Source organism: Equus asinus, chromosome 19 (assembly GCF_041296235.1).
Source record: "Equus asinus isolate D_3611 breed Donkey chromosome 19, EquAss-T2T_v2, whole genome shotgun sequence".
Taxonomy (NCBI): Eukaryota; Metazoa; Chordata; class Mammalia; order Perissodactyla; family Equidae; genus Equus; species Equus asinus.
In genome coordinates this window covers 10,950,401-10,968,994 of record NC_091808.1, presented here as the reverse complement: position 1 = coordinate 10,968,994, position 18,594 = coordinate 10,950,401, and the positions used below count along the sequence as shown (strand labels likewise).

Below are 18,594 nucleotides of genomic sequence, written 5' to 3'. Positions count from 1 at the left end.
GTAAGAACAATCAAGAATGATCTTTACCGTGTTTCTAGTAACACATTAGCCAGTGTAGCCTGTATGATATTAATATAACTAATACATTAACACACAAATTACCACATTTTTCAAATAAGGCTGAAAAGTTAAGTCTAGGCTAAGTATTTAAACATCTTGACCTTAAAAGCCTTCAATAAGATAGATTTGATGAAAACACCCAAGATAATAAGCAATTTCAACCTTTTGGGTGGGTTTTTTGGCAATAATTTTATCCCTTGTTCCTTCTCTTTTTCAAAAGATAAGATATTCGGCCGCTTGAGATCCACCAAGGGTTTTCTGGCAGCAAGATCAGATACGAGCTAATCTTCACAGAAACACGATGACTATGAGGCAAGATGGTCTTAAAAGTCCCCAGTGAGCACTTTGGTTACTCATATTTCTATACTCCAAGCCCTGCTAATCCCTATATAAAAAATATTTGTCATATTGCTCAGCTTGTCCATTAGAGCTGAACAACTATGAGCTGGAAACCTTAACAACAGAGCACAGACGGTCATGAACACCACTGACGGGCCAAAGGCGCCCTCACTCGAGCCCTCCTCCTCAGGCCCCCTGGGCCCCATCTTCCTGCACTCCTCGCCACTCTCCAGGGGTCCTAGGCCCTTGCACAACACTGAGGGTTGGGCATCCTGTTTCCTCCGACAAAAGCACCCCCCCCGTCACCCTCTCCTGCAAGCTGGTCTTCACCTAGCACATTCTATCTGTCAAAGCCCAACTCAAACACTCTTTCTCTGGAAACCTGAACCTGACTCTCCCAAGACTGGACTCCATTCTTCTGCCACTGTCATCGAGAGCATGCTGAGATTCACGCTGTGACAGAGGTTACTGTGTCACATCAGAATTTAGCTGTTCTCCTGTCTGAACTCCCCACTAATCTCTGAGGTCTTTTAGAGCAGAGGCCATATCTTAATAGTGGAAGAAATTCTGGACAGACCACCAGAATCCTGTCCTTTCAGGAGGGGCGATGGTCAGTGTACTTTGGCTGACACACAGGTAGGACTGCCAGAGTGGGAAGCCATTCCAAATCTGCCTCAAAAACACCCTATTTTGTCAGCGGAAACCAGGTTCACACTTCAGACTGAGTCTGTGGAATGACACACGCATCACCGTTGGCAAGGGACGCAGCACGCACTATGACGAAACTTATGTTTAGTCTCCGGCAAAAATAAACTGTAATTCAGTCAAAGCTAATAAAAATTCATACTTTTTGTATTAAGGGATAGAGAGGCAATGTTTCTGAAAAGATCTCTATTTCAACAGGGCTCTTTATAGAAGTTAATTTTAGAATTAAAACCAGCAAAAATTCAAAGAGTAGTGCGCCAATTATAAATCTTTGTTGTCATCATGATTTAGTCATAATTAATATTTTGAAAACTGAAAATCATTATTTTATCTCCAGGAAAATTAAACCAGGTAAAGAAAACTAACTTGAAGTGTTCTTTGAACTTAATATCTGCCTTAAGACATCATCTTATTTTATTCAAACATTTCCTCCACGAAAATTTTTCCAGTATTTCAACTCCCACAGAACTCAACCTTTCCTAAACTATTTCAGAAATTACAACTGACATCTTGACCTTAGCCTCATTATTCCTCATGGATCCCAGTCTCAGTCTGCTTTTCTAGTTAAATAATAGCCTGAAAAAGAAAGAAACTCTGACTTCTCCATTTTTGTATCTATCCCACTAATTAAGAAGGGCTGGGTGCACAAAATATACAGAAATTCTTGTTCACTGGTTACAAAGAGGAAATAATTCTAGCCAACAAAGAAAGAATTCTCATCTTTTCAACTATAAATTTCTGTAGACTTTAAAAATAAACAATTAGGTATAACGTGATCAAACTCATAACCCAGTGACCTCATTTCTGAGACCCTATCCCCACCAAAAAAATCCAGAAAGTATGAAAATCACGTGAAGAAAGATGTTCATTCTAGAATTACTCATCATAGCCTCACATTAGATGCAACAAGGGAATGGATAAATACTCTACCATGGGAACATTACATAGTCATTTAAAATAGAACTAGGAAGATGTCCTAGCAATTTCTAAATCAAATGTGATATAATGTTAAGTACGAGCAGAACAAAACAAAATTGTAGGTATACTTGATTATAATTCTAAAAACATGGATATTAAACATTAAACACTAAAAAAAGGATGGAAACAACACAGATGATCATTGCTCCTGTATTCTGTTGTATAGCTATGAGCTATCTAGAACTTTCTCTTTTTCCTAAATTTTTACCATTGTTGCTAGGTTGTTTTCATAATCAAAAATTGAAGTATTTTCTTTCTAATGTTTGTTACCAAAAATTCCAAATGAGTGTACTGTTGATCATTTAGTTTGTTCTGCTAGAAATAAAAATCAACACAATATGGGGCAATAACTTGACTTTTCGACAATACGAGGGTATGAACACTAACCAGAGTCTTAAAAGTCCCGTCATGAGCTAGCTCTGAACCAGTCTGGAAGGAAGGACCAGCATTTCAGTACATCTGAAGGAAGGTTACTCTGAGACTTTCTATGCATTTTTGCTTCAAACAATTTCATGATTCACAGTGGAAACTTACTAAGAAAATGTTCAAGTTGGTTTCCTTTACTTAATTAGTGTGTTAAGAAGCAGTTTCAATTCAAGATAGCTATCGAGTATTTTCTTTTGCAAGCCACTGTATCAAGAGATGCTGAGAATTTAAAAAAAAAAAAAAGAGGCTATAGAGTTACTGCCTTTCAGGAGATTATGATTTAGTGTAAAGGAGAGGAAAGTCCAAAGCCAGAAGGAATTGACTACGAGGCTGACCATAATCATCATAGCAAACACAGAGAAAATGCTGGGAGGGTTCAAGGAGGGAGAAACCACATCTCAGACAATGGATGTAGTCACAGGATTGGACAAAGGCAAAGAGGAGGAGAGAAAAAGGAGCCAAGAAGGAAACTCTGGGGACCAACCACAACCATGGTGTCCAGAAGACACGGATTCAGTGAGGGCCAGAGGGAAGAGTCAGAGCGCAGGAATGGAGCTGCAGAAGCTATAGCAGGGCAAGTTTCAAGAGGGACCCAGTGATGAGTGGAGCAGAGAGTCAAGAACCCGGAAATGGAAGCTGAAGGAGAAGGCTTCGGGGATTTCACTGAAAAGTCTTCAGTTAGGTCACCACTAAATCCATTTTAGCAGGTGTGGACAAGACCCAAACTGAAGAAGTTAAGAAAAGAATAAAAATTAAGGAAATAGAGGTGTTGTCTATACCAACTGTAAGGCAACTTGGTTGTAAAAGAAAAAGGAGGAAAGGAGGAAGTAAGTAGAGGAGGAGGTGAAGCCAAAGAAGAGTGGCTTTTTATCAATTCACATGGAATTTATTTACAACTGTGAGTAAGAGCATTTCTTTTTTCTGTTTAGCAGCCCATTTTTTCTAGCACCATTCATTAAAAAAGAATTCCCTTCCCATTCCTAGCAGTTCCTCTTTAAGAGTCATGCACTATTACAGACAATGGTTTCTGGGCCATTATTCAGTTTGGGTGAGCTGTCCATTCTTGCACCCATAACACGTGAATCTAAAAATAATTGTAGCGTTATAATGGGTTTTAACATCTGGCAGAATTTCCGTCTCATTACTTTCATTTTTCAAAACATTCTTAGCTATAATTGCCTGACTTCCTATTGCACTCTTTCTTTTCAGGAAGTTATATTCATTCATTCATTCATTCATTCATTTTTTGCTGAAGAAGATTAGCCCTGAGCTAACATCTGTGCCAGTCTTCCTCTATTTTGTATGTGGGATGCCACTATGGCACAGCTGATGAGTGGTGTAGATCCATGACTGGGACCCAAACCAGCCAACCTGGGCAGAGCGCACCAAACTTCACCACTACACCACAGGGCTGGCCCTCTTATTTGTCTTTTGAAACATAAAACAGTAAAAATCACCACTTAAAAAATACGTATGCTGGGGCCAGCCGCGTGGCTGAGTGGTTAAAATTCCACACACTCTGCTTCGGCGGCCCAGGTTCATGGGTTCAGATCCCTGGCTTGGACCTAGTCCACCCATCAGCCATGTTGTGGAGGCATCCCACATACAAAACAGAGGAAAACTAGCATGCATGTTAGCTCAGGGCTAATCTTCCTCAAGCGAAAAAAAGAGGAAGATTGGTAATGGATGTTAGCTCAGGGTGACTCTTCCTCACCAAAAAAAAAAAAAGTATATAAAGTAAGGAGTTAAAATTCCAACTCTCCCCACAACATATCACTTATCCAAGTTCTAACTCCAGAGGTAAGCACTAATTAGAAATCAATGCCCCACATCTGATAGTTTCCTGAATTTATACAGGCATCCTATATGCAACTAAATGTTGGGAAAAATGCTTCCACAAAGGGAGAGCATGTCCATCTCCCAAGGAGAGAAAGACACAGGATCTTGTGACCTTTCTCCTCCCCTCACTCACTCTTCCTCTGGATTGGAGAACATGATTTAGCCCCCTTCCGCCTCTCTTTTAATTCCTCCTACCCTCTCCCCACCACTCCCCACCCTACCACCACCTCCTCATCAATCTTAGTTTGGAAGTTCTACCACTTATTGCTACTTTGCTAGAGTTTACCTTCCTGTTTTCTGCAGTCTTATTTAAACCTAAACCCAAATGTCTCCATAAATACACCAAAATTAAATAAGCACCTTAACCTGCCCGTTGGGGTAAGATCTTTAACACACTTGTACGCCTTCTAATTCTTCCCACTCCCCCTCCCTACAACCCATGATTAAACTATTGGTTAAAATAATATGAAACTTTAGTGTGGTCATTTAAATTTTTCCTTAAGAACAGGTATGACGGACACACCCTACGGTGACCCTCAATGAATCATACCCTTGTGTAATCCACCCCCCTTGAGTGTGAGCTTCTAACTAACAGCGTATCGCAAAAGTTGAGAGATTTGGAAGATGCAGTTAAGGTCCCTAATCAGTTGACTTTGAGTTAATATTGGGTGTGCCTGACCTACACAGGTGAGACCCTTAACAAGGTTGGGGCCTCTCCTGAAGTTAGAGACTTGAAAGAGGAGAGGGTTGCTCTCATCATTGCCAGCTTTTAAGAAGCAAACTGTCATGAATTCTACAGCCACAAGGATGTGAATTCTGCCAACAACCTGAAAGGACTTAGAAGCTGATCTTTTCCTATTCAAGCCCCAGATGAGAGGTCAGCCCAGCCAACACCTTGATTCCAGCTTGGTGAGACCCTGAACAGACATTCCAGTAAGCCACGCCTGGACCTATGAAACTGTTAGATCATAAAAGGGTGGCGTTTTAAGCCACCACCTTGTAGTAATTCAATATGCAACAATAATAATTAATACAGAAGATATGTCTATCTTTTTCGAGAGACTGTTCTTCACCATTAAATTACCATTCATGAACACATTAATATCATCTATGTAAGTTTATTCCCGCATTTAAAGATAACCCTCTTCCTCTTGTTCTCTTTCTTCCTCTATCTGACTAGCTTTGTCCTGATTTAGTTCCAATTTCATACTCATATTTTTAAAGATAATTTTCTTAGAGAGGGTACATGGTATTATATTTTCTGCATCCTTAAATGTATAAAATGCCTTTCTTTTGCCCTCAAATATAAGTGATCCTTTAATTGCCAGTCCTTTTCATCGAAAAGTCTGAAACACTGTTCCACTATTGCTTAGTTTCGTTATAGAGAGAAGCACCTCAACACTGGTTTGATTCTCTTTCTTTTGTACATAACCTGTACTCCCTGTGTAGAATCTTGTAAAAAAAAAAAATTTCTTTATCCTTAGATTTGGAAATTCTACCAGGAAATCTCAAATTGTGTACCATCTCCATCATTAATCCTCTAGCATTCTATAAGCCCATTCTGTTTGAAAACTTCAACTTTCTTCAACTCATAGACTCCTCCCTTTGGCAATTAGTTGATTCTGGTTTTATTTCCATGTGTTCCTTCTTCTCAAGCATCCATCACTCAGACGGAAACATCTCTTGGATCTTTTCCACATTTTGCCTCTGTTTTCACTCACAGTTTCTATTTTCTCATATTTTTACTTCTATTATGAAATAGTTCCTCCTTTTGCTTTTCCAGATCTAAATTCAATTGTGAGTAGTATACATTACTTTTTTCACTTCCTCTCTTGAGTGTTTGGAGTCATTGGCTGTTGCCGCAATTTTATTTTTATTTCCTAGATTTTTTTCCCCTTTTTGAGTTGCTGGTATAGGCTCCCTGTACTGGCCAGGCTAGAGGTTGGCAATGTCAGGCAGAGACAGATGACATTGGAGATTCTTCTCCAACTGGGCTCTGTCTACTAAGGCACATGGTAGAGGCCTCCCAGTGTGGGCTTCTCAGGGCTCTCCAGGTATGAGCAGGAGACCATTCTCTCCCAGCCACATAAAAATGAAAGGACCATCTCAGCCCCACCATGCAATTATCTTCCAGGACACCCAGTGTCCATGAGATCAGGAGAGCCCTCTACCTCCCGGGGTCACATGCAGCACATTCACAGCATGTACTTCCTCTCCATAAGCTGAGGGGGCCTTAGGGCTCAGCTGGTCATTGAGTCCTCAGTTCTCCCCAGAACTCTATCCCCTAACTCCATCATATGCAAAGGCTCCAAGCATCTCCCTTTCCTTGAGAACCCAAATGCTCACATGCGTTTGAAGTACCCTCCAGGGTCATTTACCTTCTTGAGTCATCCCCAGCAGAGAGTCAGTAATTGATGGAGGAAGGTCACAGAAAGGTAGAAGGGGTGGAATTGAGAGTATACATGGAAGGATTAACCTTGAGCAGGATAACGAGCTCAGGATCCGCTAATATGGGAGAGAATAAAAGTTTACTCGTTGTGACCGCAGGTAAGTTTAGGGGGTGGATGTTCTCAAAGGCTGGCCCACGGGCCAGCACATCAGCATCACCTGAGAACTTACCAGAAACTCAAATTCTTGGGCCCCACCCCAATATACTGAATCAGAAACTCTAGCAGAGGGGTCCAGCAACCTGTTTTGAGAAGCCCACCAGCAGACTCTAACAGATGCCCAAGTTTGAGAACCACTGCTATAGGATGTGCAAATCAAATAAATTTGAAAACTTTTAAAAATGAAAACCTCTCTTTTATGCCATGAAGCTGGAAGTGAATTCAATCATTCTAAGGGCAAACGACTTAATATGGAGCTTGGGAGAAGCGGAAAAATTTGGGAATACCTTTGAGAAAAATGGAAGGAGGAGGGGAAAAAGGCCAGGATCCCAGTCTAATTTGTGGAGACACTAGTGGGTCATCACACACAGGCATGTGCAACTGTATTTTTTATTTCTTGGTCATGATAACATGAGCAATGTCTCAAAGACAGGAACATAAAGGGCATATTCATAATACACTCAATTAATGATTCTGTCATTTATAAAGATGAAATTTCCTTCATAAAATTTTATAATAAACTAAAGAATCTCGGAATTTTCTCATTTTTGAAGCACATTTACCACTACTAATTCTGTCACTGAAGAATCTTGAAATCTCTGTAAGCATTACTGTCCTTACTTTATATAGACAAAATACAGATGAGTCAGTTTAAGACATTTATCCAGGCTCGTTAGGAAACCAGTGGCACAAGTGAGGTGAGCTCCCTCGGTCTCCTGACTCATTGCTCCTTTATTCTTCCTTCCAGCTTGGAGATGACTCCCTATTTCTCAATGCTCTGCTAGACCTAGAACTGAAATCCACGTGGCTGAAGCCAGCACATCTGCCCTTGTGAAGTCTGGCTCTAAATGGGCATCCCACTCGGAAAGAAGCATCAGATCTGCCAAACATAAAGCAGAGGCTTGGCCCAGCTTCAGCCCTTCCATCCAAGAGCTTAATCAGGTTCATCTGCGGGAGCCGCGAGCCTCACCGAAAAGACCTAAATAAAGGTGAGTGCGTCCAAAGAGAAGCAAGGTCGGCTGCCAGGCAAGGTCACCAGGCAGATGGATGGTATCAAGTCAGCGGTGGGGGGAGCAAGAGGTTAAGCGAAATGGCTATAAATAGAGCCCACAAAAGTATTACAAAAATCTAAACCCAGGCCTAAAGTTGTGGCTTAGAGAAATGTGTGCAGCAGCTGACAAAAGGGCCTCCTGGCACACTGCTATCAGAGGGCGGATGGCCACAAAAGAAGCCACACCATCCACCAATGGAGCCCATTGGAGAGGCAGATGAAAGGGCGCTGGGACCATGCTGGGCGGGATCCCAAGGGACACCATTACCTACCACCTCATAGGGTTATTGTGAGGATTTTTACAAGTTAACAAACGTAAGGACTTAGAACAGGGTCCACACATTATAAACACTCTGTCAACATCAGCTATTTCTGCAGAACGCCTTTGACACGCATCCACGCAAATGAACTCACATTTCCTACCAACTGAATGATTTAATGGGAATTAACTTATTTCCCAATACGTGCGATTCCACCTCCAGAAGCACAAAGCACAGCATCCTGTCTTTGACCAGCAAGCAGTGCAGAGCAGCAAGGTTCCCTCTCCCACAGACTGCACAGCCATGTCCTTGATCTACATCTGACAGTCCATTTAATGCCACTTTTTATCATCAGCCTTTTACACATTTGAGAGAAGAGAGCAAGGACACAAGGAGAAGAAAAGGGCAGGAGAGAGACTTTCCAGTTTATTAGGAGGAAACCTGAGACTTGCAAATTGGTCTCCTTGGCCCCATAAATCATCCCACCGCCAGCATTTGGTTTTTATTTTAAATGATTTCATGCTCCAATTAGACATTTCTGCATTCAAGTCGAGAAATCCATGAAGTCATTTAGAGGCACTTTGGTACAAGAAGGCCAAGTGGCCGCTCACCTTTGTATTCTGCCAGGCACACGCACTCATAGCCGTTAACGAGGTCCCTGCAAGTGGCAGCGTTCAGGCATGGAGCAGAGAGACATTCATTGTATTCCTCCTCACAGTAGAGGCCGTGGTAACCTGAGGGACAGAGAGAAAAGCGTGCCATCAAACAAACCCACATGGGACAGACTGCAAAGAAGGCAGTTGGGTGTTCATTGGAAAGTAAGGCAGAGACAGAAGCAAAATCTAAGGAGTCGGGTCTCTTGGGGTATAATTGAAATGTAGATTTTTGGGAAGGCTATGAAGAGTCTGTTCTTATCACCCTTTTTCATGATCCAAGTATAAAAGAAGTGACCCCATTTATCCACCAGATGGTCCCATTATTATGTCACGTCCAACAGTACTGGTGACCCAGAGACACAGGTTACTGAGTGCATCTGCTGTGGCCACAGGAGACGGTGACAGCGGCAGGACTTGTAACATGAGAGTAAGAGCTCCTTTCAAGGATGTGGACCACATTTTCCCTCCAATCGATCAGAAAAATATATCTAGCTACAGAGAATTTTATTAAAGGAGAAGAGGATCAATGTATTTCCTTCGTTTTCCAAGTCAAGAAAGAAACTCAGCTAAGAAGGGCTTAACTGAAATTCCCGATGAAATGTGGGGTAATATTTCTGTTTGTTTATTTAAAATTAAGATCACTTAAATTACAATGTTTTAAATTGTACTCAAATTTTTTAATCATTAAAAATATAATAGCAATGAAGAATAAGAAACCAACAATTTTCTCAATAAAGATGGTTTTCCTCTCCTACTTGCAAAACAGGTGTTTATTCTAAAGGACAAGAAGACAACATTCTTTGAGATTCACTCATGAATGTTATGCTGTTTTTAACTTTCAAAAACATGTGTTACTGCCAATTTGCAGGGAAACCAGGCCATTTTTGTCTGGCCTTGTCCAAACAATGAGAAACATGTGAGCATTTTCAAAAATCACCCTGCCTGTGTTGGTTCTGAATTCAGATAAGCAGAAAAAATAAACCCTTGCTCAAGTGGGAACTAAAACCCCTAGCTTTTTTCCAGCTTTCCAATTCATAGCCAACCCTCAAACTCAGAAAGTCCCATTAGGACATGCTAATGTGTTGAACTGTTTTGTTTCTTGTGCCTATCACAAAAGTAGGTTAAGCTCATATTTGCATTATTAACAGATCACTTTTCAAATATGTTGCATTTCTGTTGTTTCTGAACTGCTTTCCAAATTTAGGGAGTGATAATGGTGTCTTTGAGGAGAGTTCGACCTACCTAAGACAAATATGCCAAGGTTTTCAATTCTTCTCTCTTACTCTACCTTTTGTAATTTTAGAGGAATATTTCCTATTACTCTTCATTAGATTATTTCAATCATCTACATCAGGGTTTCTCATTTAACAGAAATTTCGTCCCCCAGGAGGCAATTTTGGTGGTGGGCAATTTTGAAGACATTTTTAGTTGTCACAGCTATGGAGGAAGGGAAGGAGTTGCTACTGGCATCTAGTATAAGGATGCTGCTAAACATCCTACAGTGTTCAGGACAGCCCTCCACAACACAAAACCATCCCCCTAAAATGTTAATAGAACCAGATAGATTTGGCTCACAGGCCAAATCTATCCCAGTCTGTTTTTATAAATAAAGTTTTTATTGGAACACAGCCCCACCCACCCATTTGTGTATTGTCTATGGCTGCTTTCACACTATGATGGCAGATTGAGTAGTTGCAACAAAGACCATATGGCTTGCAAAGCCCCAAATCTTTACTCTTGGGCCCCTTATAAAACAAGTTTGCTGACTCCTGATCTAGAGTCAACAGAAAATCTTCCTTTTTACGAGAGTGTTGGATATTAATCCCTTATCAAATATACAATTTGCAAACGTTTTCTTTCATTCATAGGTTGCCTGTCACTCCACTGACTTCCTTTGCTGTGCAGAAGCTTTTTAGTTTGATGTAGTCCCACTTGTCTATTTTTGCTTTTGTTGCCTGTGCTTTTGGTGTCATATCCAAGAAATCATTGCGAAGACCAATGTTATGAAGCTTTTCCCCTATGTTTTCTTCTAGGAGTTTTATAGTTTCAGGTCTTACATTTAAGTCGTTAATCTATTTTGAGTTGTTTCTTGTGAATAGTGTAAGACAATACAAATGGCCAACAGGTATACAAAAAGATGCTCAACATGACTAATCATCAGGGAAATAGAAACCAAAACCACAATGAGGAATCACCCCATACCTGTTAGGATAGCCATTATCAAAACAAACAACCCAGAAAATAACAAGTGTTGGTGAGGATATGGAGAAATTAGAACCCTCATACACTGTTAGTGGAAATGTAAAATGGTGCAGCTGCTACGGAAAACAGCACAGAGACTCCTCAAAAATTAAAAATAGAACACTCATATGATCTACAACCCCACTTCTACATATTCATCCAAAAGAACTGAAAGCAAGATTTCGAAGAGATATTTGCATTCCCATGTTCATTACAGCATTATTGACAATAGCCAAGAGGTGGAAACACACTAAATGCCCATCAATAGAAGAATGGATAAAGAAAATGCGATATATATACACGTATACAATGGAATATTATTCAGTCTTTAAAAAGAAGGAAATTCTGTCATATTCTACAACATGGATGAACCTTGACGCCATATGCTAATTGAAATAAGGCAGTCACAGAAGGACAAATACTTCATGATTCTACTTATATGACGTATGTAAAGTAGTCACACGAAAGAGGAGCAGAATGGTGGCGGCAGGGGCTGGGGAGAGGAGGAAATGGGGAGTTAGTTGCTGTTCAATGGATACAGAGTTTCAGTTATGCAAATGAAAATATTCTAGAGATCTGCCATGTGACAACGTGCATATAGTTAACAATACTCTACCATACACTTAAAAAAATTTGTTAACGGTAGACTTCATGTTATGTGACTTTTATCACAATTTTTAAAAATTATATATATAAAGAGTTGTGTCTTTTGGCTCCTTCTCAGTATGAAGTAACAATCACAAGCAGCATCTTTTTCACCCTATTTGTTCTCCTAGCTTTTAAAAACCAAGTTGGAAAGAATAATATATAACCCTTCATCACCTTTGACCTCTGAATTGAGGTGTTATTTACACAGACAAAAATCAAAAGCAAATTTCATGAAATCATCCATAACTGTTCGCATTTTTCGGAAGACAGCATCATTATCTTTTTCTGCTAGCAACATGAAAAGCAAATAAGGAAGTTATTTTACAGAGATAATTAAGCCAGTGATGTTTTTCTTCCTTGGGGGGAAAAAAAAAAAAGATAAAGGTTTCACATTCTAAAACTGTTTCTTCAGAGACGGTAACATTTAAATGTCTTTATGGAAATGTCAAGGCACCCTTCACACTCAGCGCCAAAGAACCTAAATCGGACTGTTTGAACAAAAAGGCATTCCTTCCAAAAGAGAAGGCTTCTGTGAAAATGAGGCTGCCACCTCCTGCTGGTAATTAATTCGGGCAAACAAATTAGCTCAAGGCAGTATGCCCAGGGTCTAGGAAAATTAGGCTAGTCCAAAGAATTGTTAAAAAATAAAAGATCAGAAGGGTGGGATCAGAACGCCCCTTCCAGGGCAGTGATCTTCCTCACCATTGCTCCCATCTTGGCATGACTTGCTCTGATTATTCAGCTGCAATCACTTCCTTAGAATTGACGTGACAGAACAGACTGAATGTGGGGAGTGAGAAAGCGTGGTCAAGATGGCTGCCACGTTTAGGTTGAGTGAGTGGATGATGTTGCCATTAACATGAGTAGGTATGCCCAAAGGAATAACAGGTTTTAGGAGAAGCTGACCAGTTGGATTTGGGGCATGTTTAACTTGGGGCTCCACTTGGGGAGCTCCAGGTGGCAGTTGGAAAAATAAGCTTGAATAGCCTAGAAACAGCACTTTGGGAGTTAGTCGCCTGGAAGTGGTGTTGAAGTTTTCATCAAAGAAGAACATGGAGAAGTAAAAAGAAGGGATTGAGGTTGGATATACATGGATGGGCAAGTGGAGAACAAGAAGCCAGGTCAGGACACTGGGCTTAGATGGGCTGAAGGAGAGGAGGGAAGGCGAGGGAGTGCAACGTCATGGAAGTCAGAGAGGAAAGGAAACCACGGCCGGTTAACAGTGTCAAAGGCTCTAGAAGACTAGGAGGTCACTGGAGACCCTCAAAATCACGGCTCTCAATGGGAGATGTACTGCCCTTTATAGAGTGTTTTGGAAATTGGGAAGAGGGGATTGATTATCACAAAGACTGGAGGGTTCTACTGGAATTCAGTGCATGACGACCAGAGATATTAAACATCCTGCAATGTCTAGAATACCCCTGCACAACAAAGAAGGACCTGGCATCCTTCACAACTTTATTCATGTAGGTGAAAACTCTGTGTCTAACTTTCCAGGTCTAGAATCTAACTGCTTTACTTGTACAGCACAGTTTTTAAGATATGCTGAGTTTTCCTGGAATGTAACTCCTGGGTAAATCAAGAGGAGACTGCGCCATGAGTTGTTCACTATTTTGGAAAATCACTCCACGAGAGCAATAGCTCTCAGGGATTTAAGTCACCGATAAAGCACACCTGTAACAGTAAACAAAACAACAGTCACTTCTTTGGATCATTATCTGACGATGCTATCCAAAGCAGCTCCCCCACCAGTTACTCACCACAACACTCAATTGATTTCCATCATAGCACTTACAACCGTGTGAAATCACATTTGTAACTTAGTTCTTTGCTTGATCATTTCTCTTCCTCCACCAGAATATAAGCTTGAAGGCAGAGGCTGAGATTGCACTGTTCACAGCTGTGCCCATAGTATCTGGTACAGAAAAGATGCTCGAATAACAGTTGTTGAATGAGTACCCAAAATGCCATTGATTAAATCAACACACATTGAAGATGCACCCGCGATGTGCTGGGAGCTTCCAGGCCCCATGGGCACAAAGTTAAATGGCGAGGTCTTCACCTGCAAGAAGCTTAGAGTCTAGCAGCGTGTTAGTGGCATCTGCTCTGATCAGACCCTTTACTTGTGTTTACTTGTTTAAGCCTCATAACAACCAAAAATGATGGATATCACTAGTCTCAATTTATAGATGAGGAGCTAAGAGCCAGAGAGATAAAGAAACTTGCCCAAGACTACACAGCCAATCAATCCTGTGTGTTCTTCCTACTTACCCATGTTGTCCCCAAAACGCATAACCTAGTGTATCAGTAAGTTAGGACCACTATAACAAAATACCACAGACTGGATGCCTTAAACAAGAGACATTTATTTTCTCACAGTTCTGGAGGCTGGATGTCTAAGATCAAGATGTCAGCAGGTTTGGTTTCTCCTGAGGCCTCTCTCCTTGGCTTGCAGATGGCCACTTTCTTGCTGTGTCCTCGCATGGCCTTTTCTCTGTGGGCATGCCTCTCTGGTGTCTCTTCCTCTTTTTATATGGTTATAGGACACCAGTCATATTAGCCTAGACCTCATTGAACCTTAATTACCTCTTTAAAGGCCCTTTCTCCAAAAGCAGTCATGTTGAGGATTAGGGCTCCAACATACAAATGTTGGGGGGGGGGGACACAATTCAGTTGATAACACCCAGAATCAGGGGTTCCCAACCACAACACTTTGACATTTTGGACCAGATCAATCTTTATGGTGGGGAGCTGTCCTGTGCATTATAGGATGTTGAGCAGCATCCCTGGCCTCTGCTCACTAGATTCCAGTGGCACCACCTCTCCCCAGTTGTGACAATCAACAACGTCTCCGGACATTGCCATTTGTCCCCTGGAGGACAAAACCTCTTTTTTAAGAACAATGTCCTAGATCCTTTTTATAATATGAGAGAAACTTGAGAAACTGTCTTTGCGAAGAGCGAAAAGGAATTCATCAAGGAAAAGAATTTCTGGGCAGAACCGAGGGGTCCGTCTGCAATTGTGGGTTTGACGGCCTATCCGTCCATGGTGACTCTCTCCAGTAGTATCAACCCACAGAAGAAAAGGGGCACTCAGCTCATCTGGGGTTAGGACATACCAAACGAATGGGATAAGAAGAGGAAAGAGGAGGGAGAGCCACCTGGTGACATTTGAGCTCTGGAGAACGCTGTTCACCATTGTGCCATTAGGCTGGGGTTCGTATGGGTCCTCCCAGGAAGACAGAGGTCCACCACAATTGACCGACTCAGCAAAGGCGTAGTGAGGCCGGATTCCACCCCACAGCATCTGCTCTGTTCCAGAACATGACTGCCGCCTCCAGGTTTCAGGAGGCACTTGATTCCTATTCTGCCCACTGAACAGCAAGGTTTCCGCTGCCTTTTTCTTTGTCTTCTCTCTCAACGCTGTCCCAAGACAACGTCATTTAAATATTAATATCAATATATGACAGGCTCTGGCCCACACAATGTTTCCTCTAGAGTCTTCGTTCCCTTTGCCCATCACATCCCACTCTGAAACACCGCAAACTGTAGGATTCTGTAACCAGATGGCCTTCAGACAGACGGCACCACCTCCAATCCCTTTGGATGGCCTCTGGAGGGCTACCTGTGCTTTCTCCTGCCTCACAAAAAGCACGTTAACAGGACCTTCAGAAAACAAAACAATAGCCATGTGTTCAGGACAACCCAGGGGAGGACGAGCTGCTCCCTCTCCCAGTGCTGGTGGAATTCAAGGCCAGAGCGAATATAAAGTGTTTGGGGGTTCTTGTTTGTTTTTTTGGTTTATTTTAAGGTCAGACTGAAATGAGCAGGGGGAGATGGGAAGTGGTTCCTTCAAGGGCATATTGGAACTCAGAGGATGTTTTCCCCTCATTTCAAGTTGAATGGACAAAATGGGAAAACCCAAGACGCCCCGATTCAAGTCTAGGCCAGTTCCTGGGAGATCAAATCTTCCAAACACCTCACTGGTAGTAGTTAAAGTTGTGCACAAAGAGAAAGTAATCCTATTATATTAATAGGATTGTCTGTGAGCTTTCAAATTCAGCACGGTGGACTGTCAGGCAACGCATTCATTTTACTGCGTAGAGAGCTTAAGTTTCAAGGGAAATTGTGTGCACGTGTGTGTGATTCTCTCTCTTTGCTGGTACGTTCACAGTAGGAATTTTTTAAGAACAGAAAAAAATGTAAGCCAGAATACCTGCTCACATTAATCCTATTAAGAGTTCAGATGCTCTGTTCTAAACAGAGCTGCTGATGCTGATATCTCACAGACTTCCATGGAGTAATTATGCTCCTGTTACACACACACACACACACACACACACTAAAGCAAGAAAAAAGAAAATATCTTGAACATGGAAGAAGTCGTGTCAGTAAATGCAGAGCATTAGTTGGTGTGTGGAGGACAGTGGCCTCTGATGTTGCTTCTTTCGTTTACTCCCTAACTTCTTATCCTTTCATTGTAAGAGCCCCCGGGGTCAGAGAGAAAATAGATGTGAAAAGGCCGAAATCCGTCAATGTTTCCATGGTTGTAGTTCTTATAGACATTAGATTGGAAGAACTGTAGATAGAGGCTAAGTTAACGTCTTAGCTTCTCTAACCTCCCCAGTATTGATGGGTTACTGCACCATTTGCAGATTTCCACCTCACTCCCTGGGCTTCCATCCCAAAGGATGGAAAATGGAGCGCCGGCTCCCAGTCAGATCCTGACTGTTCACACGCTGAGTTTGTATTCTCCGTCACTGCAAAGACCCACTTAATAGTCACGTTAATAGTCACATGGTGATTCTCTGGGTCTCGTGTTTGCCACCTAGATTGATTCATTCTTTCATTCAACAAATAATCATTAAATGCCTCCTATGTGCCCAGGCACTATGCTAATCACGGAGCTATACAGCTGTGTGAAAACAGACAGAACGCCTCTACTAAAGGCATTTAAAGGAGAAAGACACCAATCATCCAAATAAATGTAAAATCAAAACTGGGCCAGAGCAAGCAATGAAGGGTCTGGGGTGCCAGCCAGAAGAAGGAGCAGAAGAGCTGAGCCCGGCTGAGCTCCAGGGAGGCTGCCCTGAGGAAGGGACAGGCATGTGGGTATCAAGGCAGGAAAAGCAGCAAGTGCAGAAGACCCATCCCTGCGGAGGACAGCTCATGGCTCCTTCTGGAGATGGGTTGGGGTCTACTGAAGATCAAAGGGTGAAGAAGAAACAGAGGCAGGCAGGTGCCAGACCACATGATACCTTTAATGGAGTGGGGGGGGGAGTGAAAAAAAATCACATTTGCATTTCAGAAAGATCACTCCAGCTACCTTTTAGAGAATTCAGGAAAGACTTGCAAGACTCGATGTGGAGAGATCAGTCAAGAGGCTACTGCAATAGTCCCAGAGAAACACGGCTTGGATGAGGGTGGTGGCAGGGGCAGCTAGAGAATAAATGTCAAGAGCCATTTAAAAAGTAAAACAGCAATACTTGGAAATGAATAGGATGTGGAGGGTGAGACAGAGGGAGAGGATGAGGGTGAGTTCTGGGTTCCTGGCTGGTCTTATCCAGAGATGCTGCAATTCCTTTCAGAAGCAATGGATGAATTGACATTTATTGAGGTTCCTTCTATGCGCCAATTTCTGTTCTAGGCACTTTCAAATATAATAGAATCTTTTTAACGGGATGGAGCTAGGGAGCGGGGATGGGATGGAAAGGAGTGTGGAACCACTTTCTAGAACTAGATTTTAGTTGAACAGCAGGGACAGACAGTTTCTCCCAGGAAAAGAGGCAATTTGAAGAAAAAACATCAGTTCATTTTAAAGAATATTTGCTGAATTCTGATCATGTTGCCAAGCACTCAACTAGGTACTGAGAAGACCTCTTGTGTTGTAGTTAAAAAAGAAAGGTTATAGGTTAGAAGACACGAGAAGTTGGGGGTCTGGGGGAGAAAGAAGAAGCAGAGAGGGAGGGAAGGGAGAAGAGAGAAAGGAAGAAGGAGACAGAGACTCCTAAGTATCAAGATGGAGACAGGAAAAGAAAAAAGACAAAGAGAAAGAGACACCTAAAAAGATGAGATAGAAGGAGAAACTGGTCCAGCACGTGATGGAATAACAATGGGCAGAGGGTCCCTGCCACAAACCTTGTGGGTTCCCTGTGGAGCCATATCACCACCTGGTGTAATGACCTTGGGCACTGCCCTTGAAGGGTCACCAGGATGGTGGGGCATGGTGGGGGTTGATTTGAGAATTTGATAGACAATGGGATGCTGTAGGAGTCTTGCTTCTCAAATTATCCTTTATTCAAATAAAATGTATTTGACATCATTTTCTTTTCACTAAACTCATTTTCTACCTCTCCAGTATTGACAGTGTTTATGGGGGGAGCTCTAGACCATCCACGTATCGCTGGTTCAAGGCCAGAGAGTGACAGCTTCCATCAAGGTAACTCAGGGGCCCTTGTGGTAACAAAGGTGACTTACGAAGGAGGGGCTCCTGCTGCACCCTCAGAAGGATGTGCACTTGGCATTGCACGTGGGGCGGTAACACAAGAAAAGCATTTAGCATAGTGCGTGGCACATAATAAATGCCTAATAAATGTGATATGTGGTCACCTGGTCTGCTGCAAACCTGATTTAAGAAGACCACATGAGTACTTTAATTCTAAAATAGGTGCCCTGCCTCACATACGCAGCAAAGGCACGGAGCATCATTACCCCAAACAGTGCCATTATCCTGAGTCATTGCTTCACATGGGCAGTGAAGAACACTTTCTGGAAGAACACAAATAG

At 42.0% G+C, this 18,594-nt stretch overlaps 1 protein-coding gene across 2 annotated transcripts in view; it reads right to left on the bottom strand.

The window, feature by feature from the left end:
- DNER (delta/notch like EGF repeat containing) overlaps nt 1–18,594 on the bottom strand; it is a 302,825-nt gene that overhangs the window by 32,278 nt on the left and 251,953 nt on the right. For both annotated transcript variants that reach the window (XM_014835920.3, XM_070489533.1), the window contains exon 9: nt 8,876–8,998. In XM_014835920.3, coding sequence (XP_014691406.3) covers nt 8,876–8,998 — 123 coding nt within the window. The remainder of the gene's footprint in view (nt 1–8,875; nt 8,999–18,594) is intronic.